The following is a 27,874-nucleotide window of genomic DNA, read 5'->3' on the forward strand; positions in this document are numbered from 1 at the left end:
TTCGGATTAGAGCTCGTTAGCCGCTCGGATATTGTGGCTTTGATTTGGATTTTGATTGCCTACGTGAGGCGCGGCACCCAACACCTTGCCCCATCTATGACATAAGCGGCGGGCCTGATATTTTTTTGACAATGCTCCTCCATGCTCCCCCCAACGCCCTCCCTTCATCACTCCCCTATCCAGTTTGCAATTGAAATTATATGCCTTGAACGATTTCGGGCTCGGATCGGCATGGTTTTTTCGGTTTGGTTTGCTTTTGGTTTTGGGTTGGCTTCGTTGCAATTGCAACTTGGACGGCCGACTGAGGCACGGCATAATTGACCGAAATTAAACAGAGATTATTCAATCCCTCCTGCAGCCCCCCAAGCCTCTTCCCGCCCAAGAAACCAAAACAAAAACCAAAAATCTGAAAAAATCCCAACCAGTCTTGGATCTGTTTGCTTGTGCGATTTGTCGCGTGTGTTCGACATCACGTATCTCTGTTTGCACTCTGTGGCTAAGGAGGATGATGATTACGATGTGGGAGAGGGCGCCCATGGAGAGGGAGCTGTTGAGGGAAGGGGCAGAAAGGTATTCAACCGAATGCAAATCCCTCTTGACATGTATTATGATTAATTTCGATTCAATGCATACACGCACTGATGAGATACACTGCGTGATTGCCAATGAGTTTCGCAAATGATTCACTTTTTTGAGTTTTTGTGGGTCGATATCCAGTTGGAGTTATGTTTGGTCAATTATTTTAACTAAAAATCATAAGATTCATTTTAAAAATACTAGGAAATATTATAAGCCACACCTCAGCTTTGATTTAATTGTGAGCGATCTTGGTATTAGGTGAGGCATATTTAATCAAACTATTCATTTATGTCATTCGAATAACCTACTCACTTTCACTTATCCTTGATAATTCTAGAATATCGATAGATAACTCTGCAACATCGATCGATAATTCTAAACTATCTATAGATAAGACTGCAACATCGATCGATAATTCTAAAATATGAATGAGAATTCTGAAATGTATCGATAGTTCTAAGACATAAATCGATTGTTGTTAAATATCTATCGATTATTCTAAAACACCTTTTAATAATTTTAAAATATCTATTTCTATATAATATTTATTAATGTAAAATTTAAATTGTATAAATATGATAAGTACCCATCTACAGAGGGTAATGAAATATTTTTAAAAATATTTTTCCAATTTAATCTCCTACTGAAACCGCACTCCCATCCACCTTAAGTCCCCGCCCCCACATTATGTGCATTTCCTAGCTTACCTCATCCACCGGCTCATTTTCAAGGGGCCTCTTCGACCGAACTCTCGGCGGTTTAATGACCCAATTTCTGTGTGACCGACGCACCGTTTCACTGACCACAGACACGGAGATTCACCTCACGTCGCCCCATCTTGGCTGCCCCCGATACAATATAGTGTGTCATCATCCCGACTCCCCGGCCCGCTGCTCGTCGCCACATCTTTGGCATAACACTTTCCATTCGCATGCGGTCGCTATGACTTGTCGTTTCGTTAAAATCAAATCAAATATTTGCCCGGGCTTTGTTTGCATTCATTTATTAGTTATTTCCCACTGTATGCGGCATGGCAGACCCCCAAAAGGGCCTTATATAAGAAGTCTGGGCACCGCCTTGGGTGGTTTATAGACTCGGCTTCTTTCTTCTCGCTGTGTGTCTTTGCTATTATTATTGTTTTTGGAATACTATCTCAGGGGTGGGGTCGTGGGGGAGGCGGCTTCTCTGGAAGTGGCATGCGAAATTCGCAATTGTCCGGCTTTTCGCTGGCAGCCGATAATTGTCGACAGGCCATTGCCCAAACTTTCAACTGACACCTACGAAATAAAACGTGCCGAGTGCCGTGTGGTCAACACAAATTTTGGATAACCTTGGCACACTTGAACGCTGGAAAGCGAAACCGTTTTTTGTGGATCGCAACACGGAAGCCTGACTGCCAGGCCACGCCCACGGGCCGAACAAAAAACAAAGTAGGCGGGCGGGGGAACACGGAAACCATCAGCATATCATAAATGCAGAGTTTATGCTCTCTTCAAGGGGCCTTTGCGGGGGAATTTTTGATAGTACTGGCAGTTTTTGACATTTGGCTCTGGCAAGGCGGAAGAGTGGGCAGCCCAGAAAGCTGGCCAAAAGGGGCGGGCCCAAAATAACGCCCAGCACTTAAGGCAAATCGAAAATTAAATTGAAATTATGCATTTCGTGACTTCACTTTCTCCGCGGTTCCCGTCCAGGCTAACTCTCAACAGGGGTTTGTGTACTTGCTAAATGTATTAATCTTTATTTTATTTAATAAATTATTTTTTCCTTTTGTTTTAATAGACCAAAACGTTTTTGAAACCCTATTTTATGCACTTTATTTTATATTTAACTTTATTATTCTGCTGCCAATTCCGTTTATAAAGAGTGAAATAAGGCCCAATTATCATGTAAAATTACATATAAATTTCAGAATCCTTTGTGTAAAAAGGGGTTAACATGTAAATAAAATGTAATTGACATGAAATCAAGTAGCCGACATGTAAAACAACATATTATTTTAAGTGGGCTTTAAAAAGTTATTTTAAGTAACAACTTCAAGGAAAAACGACTCAACAATTTTTTTCTTTTAAAAACAGATTTTTTTCCTGCACATCAATTATATATATAATCACATAAACGCAATAAAACACCTTGAAAATTGTTTCATAAATACATAAATATTTAATAAAATGCTTGATAATATAACGAAAAAAAAAACTGTTTGTGGGAATTCGTACACCTAACTTAACAGAATAACTAAGAGTAAATTTAGCGACAAACGAAACGAGGAAATCGGTGAAACAAAAACACATAGCGATACTATTACATCAGTTAATCCACATTTGACTAGTTGAAACATAAATTAGCGATAGAAATTCTAAGCTAAGACGGAGAACTCGCCCGCCTGGCGCCCCAGTCCTCCTTGATCAGGTCGGAGGCCTTTTCGCCGATGGCGATGACCGGGGCATTGGGATTCCCGTTGACGATCGTGGGCATAATGCTGGCGTCCACCACCCGGACGCCGGACACCCCGTAGACCCGGAGGCGGGGATCCACGACGGCCGTGACATCCCAGCTGGGACCCATGCGACAGGTGCCGGCTGGATGGTAGATGGTGAAGGTGAACTCCTTGATGCAGCAGGCCCAGTACTCGTTCGACTGGAAGGGCAGGTGCCGGCAGCCCGGCAGCGGGATGTTGTGCAGCCGCGAGCCGAATCGCTGGAATGCCTGGGTGTTCGAGACATTGATGGCCAACTTGATGCCCTCGACCAGCACATCGATGTCCTCCTGGTGGGCAAAGTAGTTCGGTATGATCTTGGGCTGCTGCTGCGGGTTCCTCGAGTTAAGGCGCACCCAACCGGTGCTCTTGGGTCGCAGCAGCAGGGGCAGTATCGACCAGGTCTCACTGTGCTGCAGTGGCTTGTACACCGTGTTGTAGAAGCCGTCGCGCAGATTCAGTATCTTGCGAATCTGCTCGCCGCCATCGGAGTTAATCGAGCTGGGGCAGAAATGGAACTGCACGTCCGGCCAGTCCACCGAGGGATCCTGGTACTTGGTGTTCAGGAAGGCCACACCCTCCACGCCCGAGAATGTCATGGGACCGCGTTCGCGCAGTATGTACTCCATGGACACCGGGATGGTTTGGAACCTGTTGCGGGTGACGGTCAGCGGGGCATCCACCACGAAGGTGAGTCCACCCAGACCCACGTGATCCTGCATGTTGTTGCCCACGGGCAGGTCGGATATCACGGGGATGTTGTGCTCCTGCAGATGCTCGGCTGGTCCAATGCCCGAGAGCATCAGTAACTTGGGGGTATTCAGGGCTCCGGCACTCGCTATCACCTCCCGCCGCACGAAGACCAGGTTCTTGCGCCCACCCCGCATGTACTCCACCCCAATGGCCCGCTTCTCCTTGTCGAACAGGATCCTGGTGGCCTCCGCATGGAGCAGGACATCGAAGTTCGGCCGCTGGCGCACCGGGCGGATGAAGGCCTTGCCCGTGGAGCACCTGGCGCCCCGGCGAATGGTGCTCTGCGTCAGCATGAAGCCCGTCTGCTGGGCGCCATTGATGTCCCGGTTCTCGTAGCCCATCTCCATGCCCGCCTGCAGGAAGGCTATCGAGAGGGGCGTTCGCCAGGGCGCCTCCTGGACCGTCAGATAGCCGCCGGTCTCGTGGTACGGCGTCTTGGCCAAGTACGGATTGCGAACGTCCTCCGACTTTAGGAAGTACTTGAGCATGTTGTCGTAGTCCCAGCCCGGATTGCCCAACGAGGCCCAGTGGTTGTAGTCGTTCTTGGAGCCGCGCACATAGACCATGGCGTTGAGAACGGAACTGCCGCCGAGGACTTTTCCCCTCGGCCAGAAGCAGCGATCGCCCTTCATCGCCTGGCAGTACTGGCGGGTGGACGAGGGCGTCGTCTGGTACTTCCAGTCCAGCTCCGTCAGCTGCAGATAGCCCGCCAGGGCTGGCACGTCCGAGATCTCCGTCTCATCGCCGCCGGCCTCCAGCAGGAGCACCGTCCAGTTGCGCACCTCGCTCAGGCGATTGGCCACCACGGCGCCAGCGGATCCGCCGCCAATCACCACGAAATCATACTGACGACGTATCTGGAAAATGGGGATAGGGTTTAGTATTTGTGGGTTTAACCTTATATACTTATTAGACATCAGTTTATATTCAAGATATTATTCCGAACATTCCAAGTCGCTTTTGCATATGATCCAATGTCTAATAATAGTATATTATTAGTTTGTTTATGAACCCTGCAAGGGTTATATAACAGGAGTTATATTTATCATATTTATCATTCATTATAATGAGTTAGAGCTACCAGAAAGTGTTAATGTTGTAGGAATGGATGTTTAAACAAATGATAATGATATATTTGAAACGAATACAATGCATTTTGGGTGATTAACGGAGGGCATTAGTGCTACCGAAATGTAAATGCAGACTGAACATTATCATAAATAATGATGGTGATAGGGAAGTTAGGTTGAGGCAACGTGCCGTCAAGCTAATGATTGTGATTATCAAGATGGCAGACTGAAGATCAGTGTCATTTGATATTATTGTTATTGAATTTTGGTAGTATTTGACGGCTGAGACTTACAACGGTTGGCTCCTGGACCTTGTTCTCGGGATCGACGCTTTGATAGCGATAGAAATTCATGCCGATCGCCAGCAGCGGGATCATGCCAAGCAAAGACGTCATTGTGCCAAACGCCATGTTTCAGTAATTGTCAAATCCACGGATCCTCCTGGCAGTGTTTGCCCGTTCCGGTTGCGCCTGCTGCCCCTACTCCTGCTCCTACTCCTGCTCCTGATCCCACTCCTCCTACCGACGTCGATGACCTCTTGCCCGGAGCGTAACAATGGGCCGGAGCACTGGATGAGAGGCCGGCTGAGGAGGCGGTGGTGTTGGTGTGGGCGCCGGAGCTCCCCGACAGACTCGACTCGCCGCTGGCCAAGATCTTGGGTGTGTAGTTGCGAATGCCACCTGGACGAGCGGATTTGAAGTGCGCCCGTGCCCGCTCGTCCTCCTCCAAGATGTCCAGGTAGGACTTGATGTACAGGTGGTGGCTCAGGTAGTGCTTCTGCTTGTCCAGCGATCGGTTCGACTTGCTGGACACCAGGGAGCTGGGACAGCCGCGGCTGGAGCTGCTGCTGCTGCGGCTGCTGCTGGCACTGCTGCTGACCGCCGAAATGGAGGATATGGAGCTGCAGTGGCACGACGAGTTGTAGATCCCGCTGTCGGAGCTCTGCGAACTGCTCCGCTGGAGGTTTAGCTTGGCGTAGTGCGAGTCCGTGTCCGATTGACTGGTGCCCGCTGCACTGCCCGGAATTTTGCTCCTCTCGTAGGTCTGTTTGCTCAAATTGTACTTGTGACGCAATCGGTAGTTCTGGTTGTTGTTTCCGCTCGAGTTTGGGGTGCTGTAGTCGTTGGTGGAGGAGGAGCTGGTGGACAGGTGGCTGGTGGGCGTGTAGATCGGCTGGTTGGTGTTGCCAATGCCGCTGAAGCTCTTTCGCTGCGGCTGTCGCTTGTGGTGGGGTGTTTGTTGCTGGTGCTGCTGGTGTTGTTGGTGTGGCTGATTTTGCTGTTGCGATATCTCTTGGCCCATATTTTGACAGAAATATGAACAGAACTGAAATGGAGAAGGGAATACATGATATTAAATATATATAAGGGAATGCTGTAACTTGGAATATTAAGTTAAATATTTTAATTGATCAATAATAAAATAATATTTTAATTGACCAAATAACCAAAAATAACGCGGTATTTATTTTCTATAAATATGGAAAAAATATAACTAAATCAACATGTATGATTACTCAATGGTGTAAAATAATTTAAATTAAATATGACTAACACCATTTCTTATATTTTCTCCCTGATTTGAATATTTTCAATTTAATGCATGCAATTTATAATATTTTGTACTGAACTATTCAAATGTTTTTTACATTTTAATTTCAATATGTATAATCAGTTCAATAATCATTTTAACTATTCCTTTTTTTGTGCCAATGCATTACTTAGTTTGTAAACTAAAGTTAGTTTATTAGATATATTTTAATTAAAATATTAATTTGTTATTTTTACACTTTCGTAACGCTACTTTTCTGGTCCATTGCGTATTGCGTAATATGTACTCCATACAAAAGGAAATTTTAAATATTCAATAGACCGCAACCCAAATTCCATACATAAATCGACCAAAGCTGATTGATTGTCGAATGAAACTCGAAACCGCATCAATTTAAACGATCGCATTTACGACCCATAGATCATTATTTCACTGTTCCCCAGCCCAGTCCATTGATGGGGCAACCGGCTCTCGACCACTTCCAGATAACGACAATCGAGCGTGGGAGCGGCGCTATCATCTCATCCATTTATGGATGATGGGCAACTGCTGAGCATTGTAGTGGCTCTCCGCGGTTTCTTGTTAACACGTTTGCCATTGTTGCATGACTTGGCACACAGAAACGTACGAAAAACTGGCTCGAAAATCAGCAACATGCAAGCATTATTGTCTGGCGGAAGCCGCCATAGGCGATACACATGATAGATAGATAGATATAGATATCCGAGAGCCTGCAGTTTGGCAATCGTTGGCCAACAGATGGCGCTGCCACACGCGCGGCCAAACAAAAGACTTAGGCAACGAACTTGTTTACACTTTTCGCAAGCAGCGAAAAACGACGAAAATAAAAACGTTATCAAATCGCATAGAAATTGAATTAAAAGAGTATAAATATTCAAATGATGTCAGCTGCATATCATTAGCCGGCCATTTATTTCTCTTTCCCATCTATACATGTATATTATTTTGTCTCTGCGCAGCCGTGAATATTTCTTTATATTTTCCTTCGCTCGCTGGCTAGTTTTTCAAGTTCAATGCCGTTTGGCAGGCGGAAAAAGCAATGGCAGAAAAAAAATCCTCGACCGTTGTCTCTTGAGAGTCTCGAATGTCTCAATGTCTTGGCTTGTAAAATGCAATTTCGTTATTTTGTTTGTCCATCGGCAGCATTGGGGCTTAATTGCCGTCCAGCTCCTGTTGTTGTTTCCCCTGTGGTTTTTCCAGTTTTTCCCCCGCGCTCTCGATTCGAGGCGATCGCAGTGAAAGCCAAGCGACATCGGGCTTCCTACATACGGTACTCGCATTTCATGTAATCACTTTGTATGTAATATTTATTTTATTTTTCCCTTTTTTTTGAGTTGTCTTATTTTTTGTTTTAACATCTTTTCGGGGCTACCTCTGTCACAACACTGGAAAATAAAAGTAACTGGAACTGCTCTCGATTAATAACCCGCACCGAAAATACTTGTCTATTTTTAGCCGCGCAAAATGCTGTTAACTTAATTGAGATATGTGTGTATATAACTATTTTTGCCAGGCAATTTCGCTTCAGCGATTTGAACGGCTCGACGGTTGCCATGTAACTAACCAAAAAAAAAAAAACTGAAATAAAATTTTGAAAAACAAACATCATCAGCGCCAGCTGCAGAAATTAAGTCCGAAATCCGAAAAATTCATTCACTCAAATCCCCGTTAAAGGCAGACGCAACACTGGCCGCTAATTTATGCAACGCCCTTGGGCGGAGTGACAAAGGAAAACCCTCGAGATACTCTTTTTTTTCTATGCTTGACGCAATACTGGGCCAGGTTTTCTCGGGCATTTTTACATCACACTGATGCCGATTCATCCATTTATTTCGTTGGTTCGCTCGTCATTATGCAATTCACACATTGTTAGCAACTGGCCGCAGTTTCTGGCTCAGTTTTTTTTTTCGCTTTTTTATCTCTTGTTGAGCCTCAACAGCCTGTCAATTATGATTTGACAGCTTTTAATTATGACCAGACTTTATGCCCCATAATTGATGACAGTTTCACGGATCTCCGCTGGCTCGTTTGTTTCTTCTGCCTGCCCTGCCCTTTGTGGGTCGCATCGCACATAAATCCAGTCCGAAAGTGGTAAGTAATTTCAGCTACTTTACTTCAGCCGAACGCTTTCTCGACAATCGGCTGAGTCATGGTACCGTGACACATTAAAGAAGCTCAACTTGGCTAGCAAAAGCACACAGAAAACCCACAAAAAAAGCAGAAAACAATAGGAAAATCGTGGCGCATTTCCGTACTACGTGTGCTGCACTTGCAGTGGCCGGGTGACAGCTGAAAATTAAATAATTACTACTTTTGCCTTTTTGAAGTCTGCGGTTTATTGGGGGCTTTAGGCCACGAAAGGCGTATTTAATTACCATCAAAAAAATTGAGTGAATTGCAAGCTACGTATTTTGTCTTTCACTTAACAAGTATCAACAAATTTATGTCTCCCAAGAATTTTTATGATACTTTCCTTCCATTTATTTGAAATGTATTCCAATTTTTTGAAATATGATCATTTATTTCCTTGATTTCTGCATCTTTAGCTGATAAATTTCTGGATTTATTATATATATTTCATTTTACCTTTGAGTTCATTATAAATTCTATTATACTTCTTCATGCTCGAATTAAAATTGATTTGCAAAAATCTTAAAATATATTTAAGAAAATTTTAAAATTGAAATGTAAATTTAAAAAATCATTTAAAATGTAAACACAAGGATTTTTACCTTAAAAATATAACTTTGCTGCTCAAGAACACATATTCCTTTGCAAGTGAGGTAACATTTAGCTGCCTTCGTGATATCCCCCAGGGTATCCCCCGTTCGCTACGACTGCCCCCGCTTTTTCGCCCACTTGACCATCCGAACCATTTGGTTATATAGCATTTGGCTATATGTGGCAGCGCTTTCTTGCCGGCCTGCTTGGCGCTTTTAATTGCCCTGCTCGTATGCATATGCAGTGCCAGTGGCGATACACGCGTTCCAAGATTGCCTCTTTATGGCCCCGACGTGCACAAATTGATAATAATTCGCACAGAGGTGTGAGGCGGCGGAGCGCCGCATCGGTCGGTGGAGTAATGCCACCGAATCGGCGGTAGAAAGTGTGAATAGACCGCAGGCAAATAAACAAACTTGGCCGCGGGGCGTGGCCGGGAGGAGTCTTGCATAAGAATATCTGGCCCACCGTCTTCGCCTCCTTTATTTCGAATATTTCGATTGGCGCCCTCTCGAAATTTGAAGTGGTTACATAAAATAAAAGTGAAAATGACCGCAAGTGTGTACATTGTGTTGTATGAATGCAAATAGGTGTTAATGTACGAGTTAATGGTTATTTCTGCGTTTATTATGCAGTATTTACTCGGGTTGTAAAAGTTGATCAGTTATTTAATTTGTGCATTTAGTATGATTTAGGTAAAATAAAAAAACATTGCACTAAGAATATTGAAAAGCAAAACATATATGCTCAGTAAATAATTTGTATGTTCTAAGTAATTAAAATGTAAGAGTGTTTTCTTTTTCCCATATCTATTAAAGCTTTTCCTTTAGAACAAAAAAAAATAAAATATTTTTAAAGTGCAAAAATATTTGATTATGTTCAATACAAACTTAAGAAGCATTATCAATTTTGGTGAACAATCCCAGGGATGTTTATTTATCTACACTTGCCTCTGGTTTTTGTGGTTGTTTTTTGGCCCCTGCTCTGGTTCCAGTAGCTGTTGTTGTACAGTTGTTATTATTATTTGTTTTGTATAATTTTTATTTTTTGCGGTGTGGCGGCTTCAAACTGAACGCGACTGCCTGCCACTTTCCTTTGTCTCACTCACGATTACCATGACTGCTGTTGCCGTCTTTCATCTCGCAACGGCAACAGAAAATGCAAGAAAAAAAATTAACAACAAAAAAATAAGGGACAAAGTACGATTGATTGCACTGTAATTTCTTCAAGTGATAATTGTCAACGGCGTTTTCGTTTCACTCCCGATGCCTAAGATATATATTTGGTATATCTTCGCCGCTCACTGCGAAACGCACGCCACGAGCTCGTCTTGTTCAATGAGCAATACGCTTTTCGGTTGGCTTTTGGCCACATTGGACGAAGACGGCCAAGATGATGAAGAAGCAGCTTTCCGGACGGCCTTCGAAAGCTTTTCACTCGCACCGCCAACAATGATTACAACAAAGTCCGTGGAGTCCAAATCGAAACACAAACAAAAGTCCAAGCTTCGAGCCCACAGAGAGAGTGGAAAAAGAGGGAGAAATATCCGTAAGCCTAGCTTACAAAATCATTACACCGGAAGAAAATTTACAAACAAATTGAATACGTTTTAAACTGCCAAGTTCAAGACTTTGTACATAGCAGTAGCCTACATGAAAATGTAGCATACATGCAGGAGCTACGACGTGGCTCATCTTGCTTTTATTATTGTCATTCTTTTTTTGTTAAAATATTTAATATATTTATTTATTTTTTTTTTGAATATTTTTTTTTTAATATATTATAGGGAATAATTGTTATGTTTTATTGAAAATTTGTAAATATGTTATAGTGGTTCTAAAATATTTTGATTACCAATTAATTTACTAATTTAGCAACTTACAATTAATAAAATTATTACTATTTTTAAAATGAAATTATAAAGTTTATAAAATGTGGTTTTTTAAACCATTTTAATTTTTTAAGAAATTTTTTATATATATTTTTTTTAAATATTATTCCAGTGTCTTACCATGTTACTGCACTTTCGATTTCGTTTCCATTTCTCGGGGCTTCGGTGGTCTTCGGGTCTTGTCATTGAGCTACGTGCTCCATTCAACGTTTGTTACCACGGCGCGAATGCAAGAGCTTTTCGGAAAGAGATGGCCAGTCATGGGGGGAGAGAGAGAGGCAGTGCAGCAGGTTTGGAGGCTTTCTTTGGCTGAGCCAAAATTGCTCGCAGCGATCATCGCCAGCGATTTACAAGTCTGGCAATCGACTTACCGTTTTATTATTCATGATTCCCAATCCAAAAGTTGAGCGTTTAACAGGGGCCAATAGCAACAAGGCCATAAAGATCGGCCGCGCGATGGAGATTTCCGGTTTGTTTGCCCGTACTCCAATCCATTTGGCAATCGATGCAATCGAAGGGTAAAAGTGCTCGATACTCGTGGCTGGGCATAAATCGGAGTATTGCGATAATGTCAACAATCTAAGGGGGTCAAATAAAATGATCGAATCGATGTTTTTTTGGGAGATTAATTTTTTGGGCCTACAAAATTTTAAATCTTTGTTTTTTTTTTTGAAATTTATTAGATTTATGTTTGCCAGTTTTTGGTTAATTGTAAAAAATGCATTTAGTAGTATTTAAATATTTACATAATTATTATTTTTTTTTTCACAAACATTTTTAATAAATTATCAATCTGATCAAAATCAATTAAATTTAAATTATTGAACCAATTTATGATGTACCTAAAAACCTCTAATAAATTAGTAAATTATTCAAGCATCTTGCAGTTTATCTTATTTATGTTTTTGCCGTCCCCCGACAATCCCGCCACCGGAAAAACCACAACCTACTCGAAATAAATCCATTCACATTCGCTCCATTCATTAGGCGAGTCAAAGAGTTGAACCACTCTGTGAACCCCGCGACCTCAGCCATCTCAGCACCATCAGGTGCAATTGCCCCCCATTGAACTCTGCGCATGCAAAAAGCAGGGAAGGAGACCAAAATTAATGCGAAGGGGAAGGAGGCGAATGAGACCGCTCGGTGTTCCGCTGTGATCGCAAATATATTTCTGCGTGTTGCCGGCTTCCGACAACCAGGCCAAAAGTTAAGCTGAAAAGCCGACGTTGAGCTTGACATTGCACTGGGAAAAATTGGTTAAAATTTCACATAATTAGGTATTTATTTAAGGTTTGTAGAGAGATAATGCAGTCGTAATGTGTGATGTTTTTAAAAACAGGATCAAAACATTTTAAAAAATATAACTTAGTCAATATTCTTTAAAATCATTTTAGGCACAGAATTTAAAAAAAAAAAATTTTAATTTATAGATTGCGGTTAATGTTATAATATATTATACTAGAATTTAATTATTCATATTTTTTATTTGAAGGATTACTGAATTTAAGTTAATTTTTCAAACATTTCTATACCCTACTACAAAAAGTATTAAACTTATGTATGTAAATTTAATCAAGCTAGGTTTTCTCTCAGTGTCCCCTTGGGTGGGGGCAAGTGGAGAGGTTTGAAATGGAGCAGCTGGGGCAGTGGCTGGTGGCGGGGCATCTGCGGGGGCCGAGAAGCCCCCGGTTACGGGCAACTTTCATTTTCGTTCAGATGGCTGCAAAATTTTGGACGGTCATTGCTTCGCAGCATAAATATTTATGCGTTGCACTTGAGAGCGCTGGAATTGGAATTGGGATTGGGTTTGGGTTTGGGATTGGAATCGGCCTTAAAGCTGGGCCCCGCCGCTGCACATGGCCATGGAATCTAGCCAGGTGGGCAGGTGGCTCAGATTTATGGCCGTCTTCCGCGACCCAAGCGCAAAAAGTGGTAATGTGTTCATGGACGAAATGAAAAAATGGCGGATATCTGTGGCAAAAAGCCGGGCCTGCGGCAATTAGCCAGGCCCACACCGCCTTCAAGTGAAGTGCATTTTGTTAACAAATTATTGGAGCCGTCCGAAATGCATTATTCAATTGGGAATTATTTATTATCCCTCTACGCACCGTTAACTGCTGCCGTGGCTCGCCTTTAATGCTTGTACTTAATTGCAATTATCATCGGCTGCACCCCAAATCGTAAATGAAATTGTAAAATTGCAATTAATTTGCCGAAGGGAGCCCATCGCATTATGGCATTCGCATTAACGCACCTGACCGCATCGAATTGCTTAGATCCGCTGGAACATATCCGAGGTGCGCAATGAGGAAGTGCAGAGGATTTCCTTAAACATTTTTGGGGACTGATTGGGGATACTGTCTTACATAAAAGCGAATAAAATTACACACAGGAGTCACTAGAAAAGGAGCTTATATATAAGAAGGGAAACCTTTTAATAAAGAGTATTTTTTTTGCAATCTTCCCTTATGCATTTAACTCCATTCGATCATATTTACGAACTTCTGAAATTGCATATCAGGGATTTAAATGTAAACAAAAATTTTGATTGGATAGTTTAGGAGCATGAAATATTTTTAAAGAATTGTATTGCCTTTTATAAACCTTTCTTAAAGGTTGTTTCCTTTAATTTATGTCTTGTTTTTTTGTTTTTATAATATTTCCAAATTAAAAACTCTATTCTCTTTGGAATATTTATTTTTTTTTCTTAATTACTATATTTAAAAAAAAGATCCTATTTTATACTATCCCATATATTTTATTACCAATTTCCCTAACCTAAAGCTCTTTCAAACTCGGCTTAAAACAATTTAAAGCTTTCTAAGGGCAGCTTTTTAAGCTTTAGGCCCACTTTAAGCCCACTTTGTAAATCCTAAGCTTTCATTTGAAAATAGTTAGCCAACTAATAATCTCTTTTTGTATCTTTCATTACAGGTAAGCTTCGCCTAAGCTTTAAGTGGTGCGTTTCAAACTGTAGGCTTATGAAAAATCGTAAGCCGCTGTCAAACTGTAAGTAAGCCGGGATCAGCTAAGGCATTTCAAACTGGGAGTTATCAGTATTTATAATTGCAGCTTTCGTTTTAAATTTAGATTAGCTGCACATCTTTTCTTAGCTTTAATTCCTGGTAAATGGAGAAATGCCTTCTTCAGTTTTAATATTAATACAAATAAACTGCACTGTAGGAACAAAATTAACTTAACAGTTAAATAAATTCAACTATTTAATATTGATTCTATATCCATGCTCTCAACAGTTTAATTAAACACCCCTTGAGGTAACATTAGTGTTTATTCGATTTATTGAGTTCGTTTACATTTAAGAACTAATCAAACATTTGCATCGTAATCGTAATCTTCGACTTAGGGACTAATTGAGGTACTCCAAGTGTACGCGGCGTCAAACAAACAATAAAAGTAAAAACAAAATACACATTTCGATTGGACACACACAACAGACGAGCGATATTTAAAAAAAAATGTAAGAATTAGCATAAATGACTCGATATTTACATGAAGCGCTTAAGTGACTACGGTCATGGGCGGAGGCGGCAGGGGTTCCTACTGGGAAAGGGTACTATACTTGTTTTGACAGCGGGAATGGAAAGCAAACTGGGCTTAATAAATTAAATTTATTTCGAAGGCGGAAACTGGTGCTAACCCCCCGGTGAACCGAACACCCCTGCGCAACCCCCGACCCCTGGTTAAACGAATCCCCTCCCCCCTCTGTTAGTGTACTACGACCTTGGCAGTGGCCATTGGTGGACTGGTGCTGTTCCGACGTCCAAGTTTTCACTGGTGGAGTTTAGCGAACGCCTGCTCCGCCACTGGGTGCGCGGCGGGGGGCTGGTCTGGTGACCTTGGCGCGGACTCGGCCCCGCCGGCGCCGTGCTGGGGGTCAGCCACAGTTGCTTGATCATATCGGCGCCCTTTTCGCCGATCATCACCACCGGCGCGTGGATATTGCCGTTCGTGATGGCCGGCATGATGCTGGCATCTATCACCCTCAGGCCCGGGATGCCGTAGACCCTCAGCTGGGGGTCCACCACCGCCCAGGGATCCGAGGGCGGACCCATCTTGGCCGTGCCGCTCATGTGGTATATCGTCATGGTGTACTGCCTGATGAAGCAGTTCCAGTAGTCGTCGGTGAACAGGGTCAGGTGCTTGCAGTTCGGCAGCGGCTTGTTCCAGAAGCGGGCGCCGAATCTCTTCATCGCCGCCGTTTCGCCCATGGCCACCGCAGCCTTGACGCCCTCCCTCAGGACATTCACGTCGTCCGGATGCGTGAGGTAGTTGTGGTACAGCAGCGGATAGCGCAGCGGGTTCTTGGAGGCCAGCTTGATGTAGCCCCGGCTCTTGGGGCGCAGCATCATGGGGAAGATGCCGAAGACGTCGCGATTGTTCACCTCGCCGAACACCTCCTGGTAGAACTCATCGGTCAGGCCGTGGGCCGTCTTCACCTGGGTGCCGCCGTCCGACATCACCGACGCCGAGGTCATCATGAAGTTCATGTCCGGCCAGTCGTCGCTGGCATTGGCATACTTGGTGTTGATGAAGGCCACGGCCTCCAAGCCGATGCTGGAGGTCAGGGGGCCGTCCTCCGTGATGGCGTACCTCAGGGCCGTGTTGATGTTCACCATCCGCTTCATCACAATCGAAATGGGATAGTCGATGAGGAAGGCTATGCCGCCGACAGCGATGTGATCCTGCAGATTCTGTCCCACGCCGGGCAAGTGCTGCACCAGGGGAATGCCCACGCGGCCCAGCTCCTCAGCGTGTCCGATCCCCGAGAGCATCATCAGGTGTGGCGATCCTATGGCTCCCGCCGACAGGATCACCTCCCTGGTGGCGTACACATTCTGCAGTCGCCCATCGCGGATGAACTGAACGCCCGTCGCCCGCTTCGTATGCGGATCTGTGAGCACCTTGGTCACGTGCGAGAAGAGGGCCACATGGAGGTTGGAGCGCAGGCGAGCCGGGCGCAGGAAGGATTTGGCCGTGGAGCTGCGCGAACCGCGTCGCATGTTGAACTGGTAGAACCCGAAGCCCGTCTGCTGCTCCCCGTTCACGTCGACGATGTCGTAGCCCATCTCCTCGCCGGCCTGCAAGAAGGCCGGGCCAATGGGCGTGTTGTACGGGGAGTCCTGGACGGTCCAAAGGCCACCTAAAATAAAATTTGAAGTATTAGTTATGTCTTGTATCAGAACTGTTCTTAGTTTACTTTCAAAAAGTTTTTTTTCGAATGCGATTTGGCTTTGAATCCGTTTTTCCTACATCTTCAAACACATTTGGTTGACCTTGGTATATAATCTAAGCCATTTTATAAAAAGGATAATTAAGAAACATCATTTAAAATTGACTAAATATAAAAACGTTTGAACATATGTTCTAGGAAAAGTACTTAAAAGTGAAAAACGTAAAAGGTTTTTTTAATATAGAAACAAACTCATGATCTCATATGCAATGTATATAACTTTAAAATCCAGTGAGATGCATATCTAGAACAAGTTAACAAGCTTTTTGAATATTTTTGCTTTCCTATAATTTCTATTTCACTTGCGAATCACTCAAGAAAATGAAAAGTGGCTGCTACTGCTTTCAAAGAGAAAAAATTCAAAAGATTTAAAGCAGCAAAAAGTTATTTATGGCTTGGTAAAGATTTTTAAAGAGACATTTATAGTCTTCCAAAGAGAATTGATTTATGGCAACCACAAGCGAACGTGTTTTTAAAACTCAGAGGTTCTTTTTGCGAACCAGATACTTTAATTAAACACTAAGAGGCCTCACCCGTGCCATGGTAGCGCTTGTTCCTGGCCAGGTAGGGATTGCGCTGGTCCTCAGACTTCCTGAAGTAGGGCAGGATCTCCTCGTAGGACCAGCCTGGATTTCCGAAATCCGCCCACTGGTCAAAGTCCCGTCTGTTTCCCCTGATATAGAGCATCGTGTTGAGCACGCTGGAGCCACCCAGGACCTTGCCTCTCGTCCAACAGCAGCGTTTGTCCTTCATCGCCTGGCAGGCCGTCGGTTGGGGTTGGGTTCTGCAAAGAACAATTACATTATATAACAGAGACTTAAGAAAACACAAAACTAAGATTGTATAACGATTTTTCAATCGGTTAGGTATGCAGTAGCTCCGAAGATTACGACTGGGTGAAAACAATTAGCGAATCTCACCAAACAACCAGCAAAAAGAGATATCCGATAGCTTTTGTGGGCAAGTAAACAAAGCGACAATGAAAGCGCATTAGCCAAGAGATGCCCACTGCCTCAAAACCAGAAAAATAAAAAACAACTAAATGGCCGAATTGCCCAGTGGCCAACTTAATTACAATACATACACAAAAGCCGTGTTAAACGCCCATTAGGCCAAGCTCCGAAATATCCATGAGGCAATGAACCGAGCGACCTCCCTTTTGCCCTTTAAAATAAAAGTATCCATGAGTACGAGTACGCGGGTATCTCCGAGTACGAGTATTAAGTATCTACAAGTGGCATTTGAAGTGTGGCTTAAAGCACTGCGAGGTTGCTTGAAAATGGCAGAAAGGTTGCCCAAACCAGCTTAAAATTGTTATTCAAATGTAAAAAGGATTTAAATGGGCCTCTAAAAATTGTAATTATAAGCTGGCAAATTGGAAAAACTATAAAAAAGAACCTCAATCAATATAAGTACAAACTGAGCCATGAAATATTGATTAAAAAATTATTTAGAATTTGGGTCAATAACCCAAAGAGGAAGCACTGCAACTTTATTTTTCTACAAGTGCTAACTGCATAAAAAAGAAATCAGAGGAAAAATATTAATAAAAGGAAACCTCTAAGAAAACAGAGAAAAAAACGATAATTTGCACCCAGCAATTTCAAGCTCCAGCAATTAGCGGATATCCCAGCCGTAGTTACGCATTTGTTGAGATAATAATCTGTTTCCAGAGTTCCCAGCATTTTCCGAATATTTCCCTGCCGTGAGTGCGGCCAATACAAACGAACAAATTGGCCAACAAAACGGTTTGACAACTACTCTTCACTTTTCTCCCCGCCCCGAATCTAAAGCCGAATTCCATTTCTTTTGGGTGCCCATTAGGCGCGGTGCTAAACATATAGGAAGACTTTTTGTTGTCGTTAATGAAAATACAAATTACCAGTGACAGGCAACAATCAAGCGACGACTTAGCCAACTTAACCGCATTCGGCTGAGAAAGGCACGACGAAAACAAACGGAAATCAAATGTCAGTTGCGGAAAACTTGGTCAGCAATGATTTTACTTGGCTAACAAAGCGTGCCAAAAGCAAAGAGAAAGAGTGTACATTTCAGTTAGTAAACACAGCCACGAAGCTGGTGACACCCATCAGTTCATTGATATTTTTATGATTCTCAGTTGTGGGTACTTTTTAAAGTCAATTTGTTTCAAGATTTTAAAGTTCTACTTCTGGAGATCATAATAATATTACGTTTTTTTTTAAATATAATATTATAATGTCAATCGGTTTACCTTTGAACTCATAAAAGAATATATTCTAGATTCAGGCCTGTTCTTATTTTAAATTTATAAATTAATTTATATATGTGTCAAATACTTTTCTCTAAGAAAAAAGGAGTAAATATATCCATTCCTCAGATCAAATTTCAGTAAAAAACTGGAATGTAAATACTTAAAACAGAGGTTTCTAAAATTTTGAAATAATCCCCTAGAAACCATTTATTTATTTTATATCATGGTGTTCTTTACACATAGTCGTGGAATTTTTGAGCATCTGCCTGTCGAGTAATGTCTCTACTAACTCGAAAACCTGTGGCCAATAATTCAAGCATATAATGAAGATGTCAGTCGATTTCAGCCGGTGGATTAGGGTTTAACTTCAGGCTCAGCATGGTCCATCATCCGCCTGTCTCGCATGCATTTGCATCTTTTGCGGCTAAGGTGTTAAAACCTGTCCTCCCCCCTGTTTTTGTTTCCCCAAGGTGGAGTCTGGGGATAAGGGTAAGGGTAATTAGCATACGACATGCACACATAGGCTGTCTGATTTATGCTGGCCAGATCGGTGATGAATATTTCCACTATGCCCTAACCCTTGACGCCCGTCGGCGAGCCATTAATATCAATTCGCGCCACTGAAACCACACTGCAGCACATTGTTCGGCATACTGACTTATGGGCTACGTGCCCCGGCCGTATCTCAAAGATACAGGTGCCAAACATTGAAGCTCGCTGGTAAGAAAATAGAGAAAAAACTTTCGCTTCCACTTCGGCCTCGACTTCCACATCTGAGACGCCCAACTGACGCAATTTGTTTGCCTTTTATTAGCCATTTAGCAGTTAACTCACATAAACGTAGGAAATTATTAACTCATTTCGCTTAGTTTTCTGACGCTTTTTTTGTGCGGGCGCGTAAATATCTCCTTAAAGGTAATTATTTGGGAATGGAAATGAATAAATAGATTTCATTTGAAATTAATTTGGAAGTTATTGAGGGAATATGAGATTTTGATTTAAGTACAGAAATAATAAAGTTAGTGGTCAGTCATCAACCACAAATTTAAGATACCAGATACAAAAAAAATATTATTTTTTTATTATCAGGGACTCCCCAAAAAAGCTCGGTTTAAATACCTTAAGCACACATTTCCTCAAAAAAGATCAAAAAGGCATTAGTGACATAACCTCAAAAATCTTATGAGCAGCTGATAAACTCTTAATGCAAATACTGCAGATCTAGAAACGATGGATTTGAAACACGCATTAGGGACATTCACTGGCTTAAGGATCATAATTGCCGCTGATGAAATGAATATGCATGCCGAAAATTCGAGTTGATTGCATTGTTTTCGTAATTGTTTAATGCTCGTTAGCCGAAAGTTGGTTAAGGCCTCATCGTAGTTCCCCAGCCCAAGAAACAAAATAAGGGGAAACGCATTCGTATGGAACAGCTGTCGATTGCCGTATAAAATCACTTAGCGGCCGTATTAAGCTGCAAAGTGGCAGCAATTCCAAGCGATATATTAACGGAAAGGTTTATTTATGAAATAATTGCTGAATAAAAATGTGGGAAAAATGTTGAAAAGACAATTGAGTACCGAAACTTTGGATAGTGAATATATTGCTAAAAGGCTTGGGTGTATATATTTAGAACACTTTCCAACCAAAATAAAATCAAGGATGATATCCCCTATTTTCGCTGACTCACTCAGCCGTGTTTTCCACTTTGCATAATCTCTTGGCCAACCAATCAATTGGTGTTAATTAGATTAACAGCAAACATTTGCGATCCGTCTGGTGGCATAATAAATTTCGTGTTTTCGATTGTGTAAAATCATCATACACCATATCAATAACCATATCAATATTTAGTGTTTACCGGTGGTTCTTCGTTTTGGGCATGCGTGAAGTGCAGTTGTATTTTTTTCATTTTGCGCTTTTATTGCCCGGTTGACACAATTCGAGGTACGAGGCACCGGTATCGAGTATGACGAGCCACCGAAGCCCGTCCATCTAACCGGCTCACGTAGCCACTCGCCTCTCCAGCGGCTTTTGCTTTTGGAGATTGGCGATTGGCAACCGGGCTATTCAGGTGCAATTGCCAAGTATCAGCGCCGTTCCATTTCATTTCATTTCACGTCGTTTCATTTCGTTCGTTTCCAAGGCGGCGCCAAACTTGCAGACCTGCAGACCGCCTAACCCACTTTGCCATGCCGCTCGGAGCAACTCTGGTTCGATGCGATCCGGTTTCGTGTTGGGAAATTGGACTGGACCGGCGTAGGATATCCCGATCTCAGAACGAACACTGCGAGAAGTTTTGAGCTAAGAAATCGGGTTCTAATAGCACGGATGGAAAGATTATTAACCTGTATACCATTTCCCAAAAATTTGAGTATATGGTATTATATCTTTCAAAGCATCGAGAGCATTCAATAAGATGAAGATAAAGAAATCGATTTAAAGAACATATTTTATTTCAGAAATATTGTTAAGATGAATACTGTTTCCTAAGAGTATATGATATTATATTTGTCAAAACTTTGATAGTAGTCAATATAGCATCAATATATTATTCAACATTCAAAAAGGTTATTAGAATATCGATTTGAAGTAAATATTTTCTTTTAAGTAATGTATTAAAGAGTCTAATGCTATATTAGTCAAATATTATTAAACTAAATACTATTTTCTAAAAATATGAGTATATGATATAATAACTGTCAATATCTGTAAAGGGATAGTAGTCAATATATCATTAAATATACGTTTTAATTCCTTAATATACACACATTCCTTAAAAAAATACCAACTTTAATTCGTTTTTTTTTTTTTAATATTTTTTAAGGCTATTCGTTCACCTACTTTCTCCCAGTGCCGTTGCCACACGAATTGATATCCGCTTGCAGCTTGCATTCAAAATGCGAACCCGAATCTGTCAGGGGCGTGTCGCAGTCTCCACGGTGGATGCCAAAAAATTTCTGGCATTAACGGACGAGGCGAGGAGGGAATTTAATGATGCCGATAAGGCTGGGGGTCATCGCCAACTCGTCTTGCATAATCGCCGCGAAGGGGAATGCCCAACAGATGGGTTGTTTGCGGGGGCTAACGAGGCGGCTGGGGTCCCTGCATCCCAGCTCAACTCCCCCGTCTCGGTGCCTGTTTACCCTGTAGATCCTCTGTTGGTTTTAGGCGGCGTCTACTGTTGTCTGCTGCGAATTTGAATGCTTTCAAATGCCTCGCAACGATCGTTGCACACGAAAGGCTTATGAAAGATTTCGCGTTAAGTCGTAAACTTTAAGGCATTTATCCTGTAATCGCACGCGAAGCTGGTTGCCAGAGTTACTTTATACAGCAAGTATATACATACATCTGTATTTTAATTCATTTGTATAAAGACCCATGGATTATTTTCATTCAATTTTTAATAAAAAGCCCACTCCAATCATCACTTCCCGCGACCTTGAACCCCATTAATTTGTCACTGAACCCAAAGAGATACCAAACTGATGGCACCAATTTGGTGACTTTCTCAGGCGGGTGAAACTTGAGTCAATCAAGATTACTGGCGATGATTGACGTGAGAGTGACTGCCAGGTCTTTTTTTTCCAATTCAGTTTCAATTTCTTTGCAGTCTGCTGACTGAATTTCCCGCTGCCTGTAAAGCGATTTTCGAGTGTCGTTTCGTACACATTGCACCCAAAACAAACACTCAAGACTCACTCTTTTCAGATACCTCGTGTGTCTGTATATTCATGTATCTTACTCTCTCGGGATACAGCTGACTGGGAGGCCCGAGATAAAAATACTGAGATACAAAAATGCAGATACTGCCACCGACTCTCTTGAGTTTGCCAATGATGCAATGATTCAGAAACACACTCGATTATATTGCCACACTCAATGCACTTAGTTTGGGTTTTCTGTTTTTAAGCTCTTCTGTGCACTGAACGAGTTTTGGCTATTATAAGAGATTTTAAACTGGGTTTGATCTTAAGAAAAATGGAAAGATGATGTAAGTTCTTAGAATATCACAAGCTAATTTCGCTATATACTTGTTAAGGGATTAACGGAACTGACAGGTTTATTTCATATAGTATGATGTGATGGTATAATACACATAATTGTGGTTTTTCAACTAGCTTTTGTATAATGATATAATAATTTACCTATCTGAAAACCTCAACAATTGAATCTTTGTGCAGAAAGATGAAAATTATAACACTAGATCCTATCATATTTCTCCCTGTGTTTTTCTCGCCTATTGTTTCTTTTGGCACCTTATGATTTATTTCGCATGCACTTAACCGCATATTGCATTCAATTACGCGAAATTAGATGGAATTTGGGAATGGAATGGAAATGGAAAGGAAATCTAAAACCAATGGGCTTGGAATTCTGAAAGTGAAACTCCCAGTCGAAACGAGGGAGAAAGAAGAGCCACAGAGAAACCCGAACGAAAATCGCCGCTAGGCCTATGGACCCCAGACCCAGCCCAATCCAAAACCCGGCCCCTTGTCGCATTAAACAGTTAAATGGATTACGGTATTGGTAACACGCTCCAACCAAATTCCGACGAAAAAAAATGCCAAAAGCTCATGAATAATTAAGCAGCGGGGTTCGATTTGTTAATGCGAGACCCGGTGGCCACAGGTGGCCGTTGATCAGCGGCATCAGCTGTTATTAATGAAGTGCCGTGAGATAGAAAACGATCTGAATGAAACCAGGGACCCGCCCCGAAAAGTAAAAACTAAAAAGTATAAAAATTAGGCCTCAAGACAGGCCTGTCTAACGGTAGCCCGTTCTAATTCGAATCAGTCCCAGAAGCACCGATCGTTTTTCCATTTACTGGTGGGCCAACATTTTCTGTCTAATGGAGGCTCGAGCCGCGCCATATAAGGCCGCACTTAATTGCTCTCCGAAGATGATCCGTCGAGATGATACTGGCAAATGGTAATGATTCACGTTTGTCTTCATCTCTGTCCAATTGGAACATTCTGGAGGGAGGTGGTCGGCGGACGGAGAACGGTGGAAAGTGGGCCGGGGAAAAGTGAAAGATGCGAGAAATTGGAGCACTGGAGAGCCGAAGCCATAAATCGAGGCGATTGAAATGAAAACTGTCGTAAAGCAATTGGTGTTAATAGTGTTACGAGAAATTGTTTAGCAATTAAAGTGGAAGTAAATACTTCAGAGTGATTCATGATCAAATGATCCGTTTGGGAATGGAACAATAAAATGTTGATTACAAGAAACGAAAGGGAAAGTGAGGAATTATAAATATTACATTTTTTTTACATATAGGGAAAGAAGTTGACTAAGAAAGGAACACCTACATATGATATGTAGGCATAAGAAATCTTTATATGTAGAACACTCTCTCAGATAATATTAATATATATTATAATTTTATGAACAAGAATTAAACAGATCTTATCATCGTGAATGTTTAAAATATACCAAATAAAATAGCAAGTTTTTCAAACAGGCCATAGAAAATATCTAAAACTCATCCTAAACATATTTCAATGGAACATTTCCTGAACATTGCAAAGTGTCAGTAAATCTTATTAGTCAGTTGGGCTTGTTTTCCCTTTCTTTTCGGCGAGTGCTGAAATCGTTTTGCTGTTTGCGTGTGAAGAGAGCTTGCAAATAGTTTGAAATTTGGCAGACGGTTGCTAACTAAACGAAGCCGGCCTTTAGCACCATCACCATCATCATCATCGTCTCGAGTCTTGGCTCTTTAGTCACCTGAACCCGCCCAGTGGAGTCGTCTAGGTCTATTCCGAATGCTAATGATGGCCGGCAACTCATCGATGTGTGGATCACCCGGCGAGATTTGCATATGCCGATGGCAGAATTCGGCGATTGCTGTTGCCAGCTTTTGGAAAATGGCAAAGTCATTGGGATGAGCTGGTAAAAAGGGGCGCAATCAAAAAACAAACAGGGCCACTGTGAAGGCCAAGCCTCTCAACCCACCCAAAAGGCACTTTGACCCATTAAAGTACTTGGAACATTCTATATATTAAAGGAAGAGCGCGACCAGGAAGACATTTAGTGAGTGCTTTAATTTAATTTGAGCTATAAAACATTTTTTTTTTAATGATACATCACTATTTTACTGGGAAAATTAGAAGTGTTTCAGTTATTTATTGACATTTAAAAGCTAAGATGAAAGTGATTTAAAAACAAATCAAGAAAAAATGGCTATTTTCTTATTTTATTTTTTTTTTTTAATTCAAGGAAAACAAATTATTTTAGGTATATAAAGGATAAACCATATACACTTCGTATACATCGAACTAAAATTAAAATTAATTAAAGTGAAATGATGTCTACAAAATTTTAATGAATGTAATTTCCCCACTTATATAGAATTGTCAACCACTTTTAGGAATTTTTTGAGCTTTCACAGTAGCGTTGACTCACCGATATTTCCAATCCATTTTGCTTTTATGCAAATAGAGCGAGAGCAGGGGAACATCTGAGATCTCCGTCTCATGGCCTCCGGCCTCCAAGAGCAAGATCTTCCAGTGGGGGATCTCCGACAGCCTGGAGGCCAGGACCGTGCCCGCCGAGCCGCCGCCGATGATGATGAAGTCGTAGGCCAGCTCCACCTGCTGGACGTTGAAGGGTCGATTCTCCGGATCGAAGAGGTCGTAGTTGTAGTAGGCGATGGCCGCTATCAGGAAGGGCAGGATGGTCAGCTTGCCGACGCCTATGACAGCGGTGGCCAGCTTGATGGCGCCGGCGATGGCCAGGCCCAGCTTGGAGGCGCCCGCCGCTGCCACGCCCGCTGCCGCCGCCGCCTTGGAGGCGGCACTTGCCTTGAAGAGCAGGCCGCCCACGGAAACGGCGGCGGCGCCCAGAGCGGGAACTACGACCATGATTTTTGGAGGGGCTTAGCGGGGGCTTAGGGGTTTATTCGGGGAAAGGATTCCCTCGCTTATACAATTTCTTTGGGCGTTTCCTTGGCTCGTGATCCACTTTCTTGCCCGTCACTGCATTGCACTTTTATACGATTTTTGCATTCACCACTAGCGCACACTGAGAAAAACAAGATCATTAAAATGTGGCCACTTAAAGTTTCTCATGTCCTGGTTTGGAAATCAAAGGTATGGTTATAATAAAAGATCTAGGCAAAGTAAAAATGAATAAATTATTTTAGAAGGCTCATACAAAGTTGGATTCACAAATTTTTTAAATATAAAACAAACATTTTGCAAACATAAGGACAAAAAAACGTTTAGTAATTTAAAGCCACGAACGTATATCACAAATTATTTGAGCTTCATAAAATTTCGGTTAAGGATTTTTTGAAGATTGTGTGAAATAGATGGTTTGTAAATCTCCCTTCTCCACTGAAGTTTCTTTAAAAAACAAAGTTTCAAGGAAGTGCTACTGCAATATTGAGATTTCCAAAGGAACTGAGAAACTGTCGAATGGTTGACCGATATCGGTGATATTTTCTCTCTGTGCCGTCGTCACGTTCGCATTCACAGTCACTTGCCTTTCTGCACTTTCATTTAGGCCTCGAAAACACATTGGGTAAACAGAAACAAAAACAAATAAATTGCGATTGAAATAGTTGGCTAGGCCGCGCGCGTCTTTTGGAATCGGGTAGTAGTAATCGTGTAATGCACAATGGATAATCGGTTAACCGGTTCACTGGGTAATTCGCCTGGCCAGCCCGTTTCGCTTTTTTAGGCCATCCGCCTCGCTTGGCAGTCGCTGCGTTTCTGAGCCACAAAAGCCGCTGGCCTGCGACGTTTTGTCTCCGCTGCTGCAGCGCCGGCAGAGGCGGTAGCCGCGGCAGAGGAAGCCGGCGTCGCTGCCGCCAGGCGGTTGCGCATGCGCACGTTTTTCTCCAGCGAATCCAACTGCATTCGCCGTGGCGGCAGGGTTTTAAAAACCATTTCTGATAGTGAACGTTGCCACATAAATTTAATCGAATTAAATTCGCCTGTGTTCACTTATATTTCATATCCTAGGAGCACAAAAATCTGTAAATGTACATTATGTAACTGAAATAATCAAGGTTTTTTAATATTTAAATATATATTTTGTAAAACCCATCTCTCCTATGCCTTTAAAAATTAACACAGTAATTCCTTGTTTTAAGGAAAGTTGTATTCTTAAAAAATTATTTATTATTAATGCATATCACTAAATTTAAATAAACATGGTTCTGCACAAAATTAAATATATTATATAAAACCCATCTTTCGTATTCCTGTAAAATTTGAGATTTATTAAAGTAATATTCCTTGAGAAGAAAATGTAAGAAAAGAAAATGTAATTCTTCAGATTCAAAATAAGATCGACTCTTTAAAATAAATTATAAAAAATGTTTACAAGATTTCTTTATATCTAAAAAAGCTTTTTAGAAATCTAACCGTTTGTCACTCCGGTTGCTAATCGTGCTCTCTCCCTCTCTCTGATCCGTTTTGCGTCTGCGCCTGCGCACATTTTGCAATGTGAATCGGTTACCGTTTCGCGAGCCTCTCTTTCGCACTCTCCCACACCAACATACATATCCACAATCACATTCACAGGCGATGCGGTTGCGGTTGATGGCTGATGCTGTGCATTGCGAAACGGTTACATATAACCGCTTGCAGCTCCTGCCTCTCGCTCCCAAACAAGCATGTATTTGACATTTGCGGTTTTTCCCTCGATACCTTCTCTTCTTCCTCTTCGTCGAATCCGAATTTCCTTGCAGACGCCAGACGACCTTCATGCTCACTTTACGGTTATGTGCACTTCTCTCCGCGGACGATGGGCTCGATTTTGAGTCGGAATTCGGGTTCCACTTCGACTTGCTTGGCAGTTGTGTAGTTGGGGATTGCGCACGTAAGCCATTTAGGCATAGACGTCAACAAGATGCACAGTAGAAAGTCGATAAATGTCGGCTTTCAAACTCTAACTCTTAGAAAATACGATTTCCGATACGAACCGATTCAGGTTCACAACCAATTTGCTTACCAAAGTCTTGAACCTTAATTGCAACTATTTGAAAGATTCATTTAAATTCTTTGTTCAAATTCGTTAAGACGCAAAAATCTTAAAAAAATTTAAATCAATATATAAAAAATAAAAATTTTGAGATTTACCATACAAAGACTTCCCTTGTTGAATCTTCACTGTACTTACAACACATTATCGACTTCAACTTCGACATGAAAAGACAGCTGGCAGAAGAACCGCAATCAATTGACCAGCTTTTGGCATTGAATAAGCCGATGAGTTAAAAAAAGTGGAGATCAAAGTGAAATTTGTGGCATTTAGTTGTTGGCTGATTGTTTTTATTGTTTAACCGGTTTTCGAACGGTGTGCATGTGTGCTTGCC

General features: G+C 42.0%; 3 protein-coding genes across 8 annotated transcripts in view; 1 reads left to right on the plus strand and 2 right to left on the minus strand.

Moving 5' to 3' along the window:
* The window catches only part of LOC108025906 (flotillin-2), a 102,317-nt gene that overhangs the window by 36,598 nt on the left and 37,845 nt on the right, over positions 1-27,874 (plus strand). The window lies entirely within an intron of this gene.
* LOC108025956 (glucose dehydrogenase [FAD, quinone]) lies at positions 2,756-10,489 on the minus strand. The gene is made up of 4 exons (XM_044093560.2): positions 10,122-10,489; positions 5,312-6,204; positions 5,172-5,208; positions 2,756-4,665 (listed from the first exon to the last, which is right to left on the minus strand). The coding sequence occupies exons 2-4, from the start codon at positions 6,178-6,180 to the stop codon at positions 2,941-2,943; spliced, it is 2,631 nt and encodes an 876-aa protein (XP_043949495.2). The 5' UTR covers positions 6,181-6,204; positions 10,122-10,489; the 3' UTR covers positions 2,756-2,940.
* LOC108025806 (glucose dehydrogenase [FAD, quinone]) lies at positions 14,224-27,750 on the minus strand. Its single transcript, XM_017096454.3, has 4 exons — positions 27,679-27,750; positions 24,955-25,572; positions 16,847-17,097; positions 14,224-16,223 (listed from the first exon to the last, which is right to left on the minus strand). The coding sequence occupies exons 2-4, from the start codon at positions 25,410-25,412 to the stop codon at positions 14,797-14,799; spliced, it is 2,136 nt and encodes a 711-aa protein (XP_016951943.1). The 5' UTR covers positions 25,413-25,572; positions 27,679-27,750; the 3' UTR covers positions 14,224-14,796.

The sequence above is a fragment of the Drosophila biarmipes genome, chromosome X (genome assembly GCF_025231255.1).
Source record: "Drosophila biarmipes strain raj3 chromosome X, RU_DBia_V1.1, whole genome shotgun sequence".
NCBI classification, from domain to species: Eukaryota; Metazoa; Arthropoda; class Insecta; order Diptera; family Drosophilidae; genus Drosophila; species Drosophila biarmipes.

Bases quoted from the DNA above. Each gene is read 5' to 3' on its own strand.
- LOC108025956 (XM_044093560.2), bottom strand. From the start codon at position 6,180: ATGGGCCAAGAGATATCGCAACAGCAAAATCAGCCACACCAACAACAC. The intron at 5,209-5,311 runs GTGGATTTGACA...TCGCTATCAAAG, and splicing joins AAACACTGCCAGGAGGATCC to CGTCGATCCCGAGAACAAGG. The intron at 4,666-5,171 runs GTAAGTCTCAGC...CCCATTTTCCAG, and splicing joins AGGTCCAGGAGCCAACCGTT to ATACGTCGTCAGTATGATTT.
- LOC108025806 (XM_017096454.3), bottom strand. From the start codon at position 25,412: ATGGTCGTAGTTCCCGCTCTGGGCGCCGCCGCCGTTTCCGTGGGCGGC. The intron at 17,098-24,954 runs GTGAGTCAACGC...TGTTCTTTGCAG, and splicing joins AAAATGGATTGGAAATATCG to AACCCAACCCCAACCGACGG. The intron at 16,224-16,846 runs GTGAGGCCTCTT...ATTTTATTTTAG, and splicing joins CAAGCGCTACCATGGCACGG to GTGGCCTTTGGACCGTCCAG.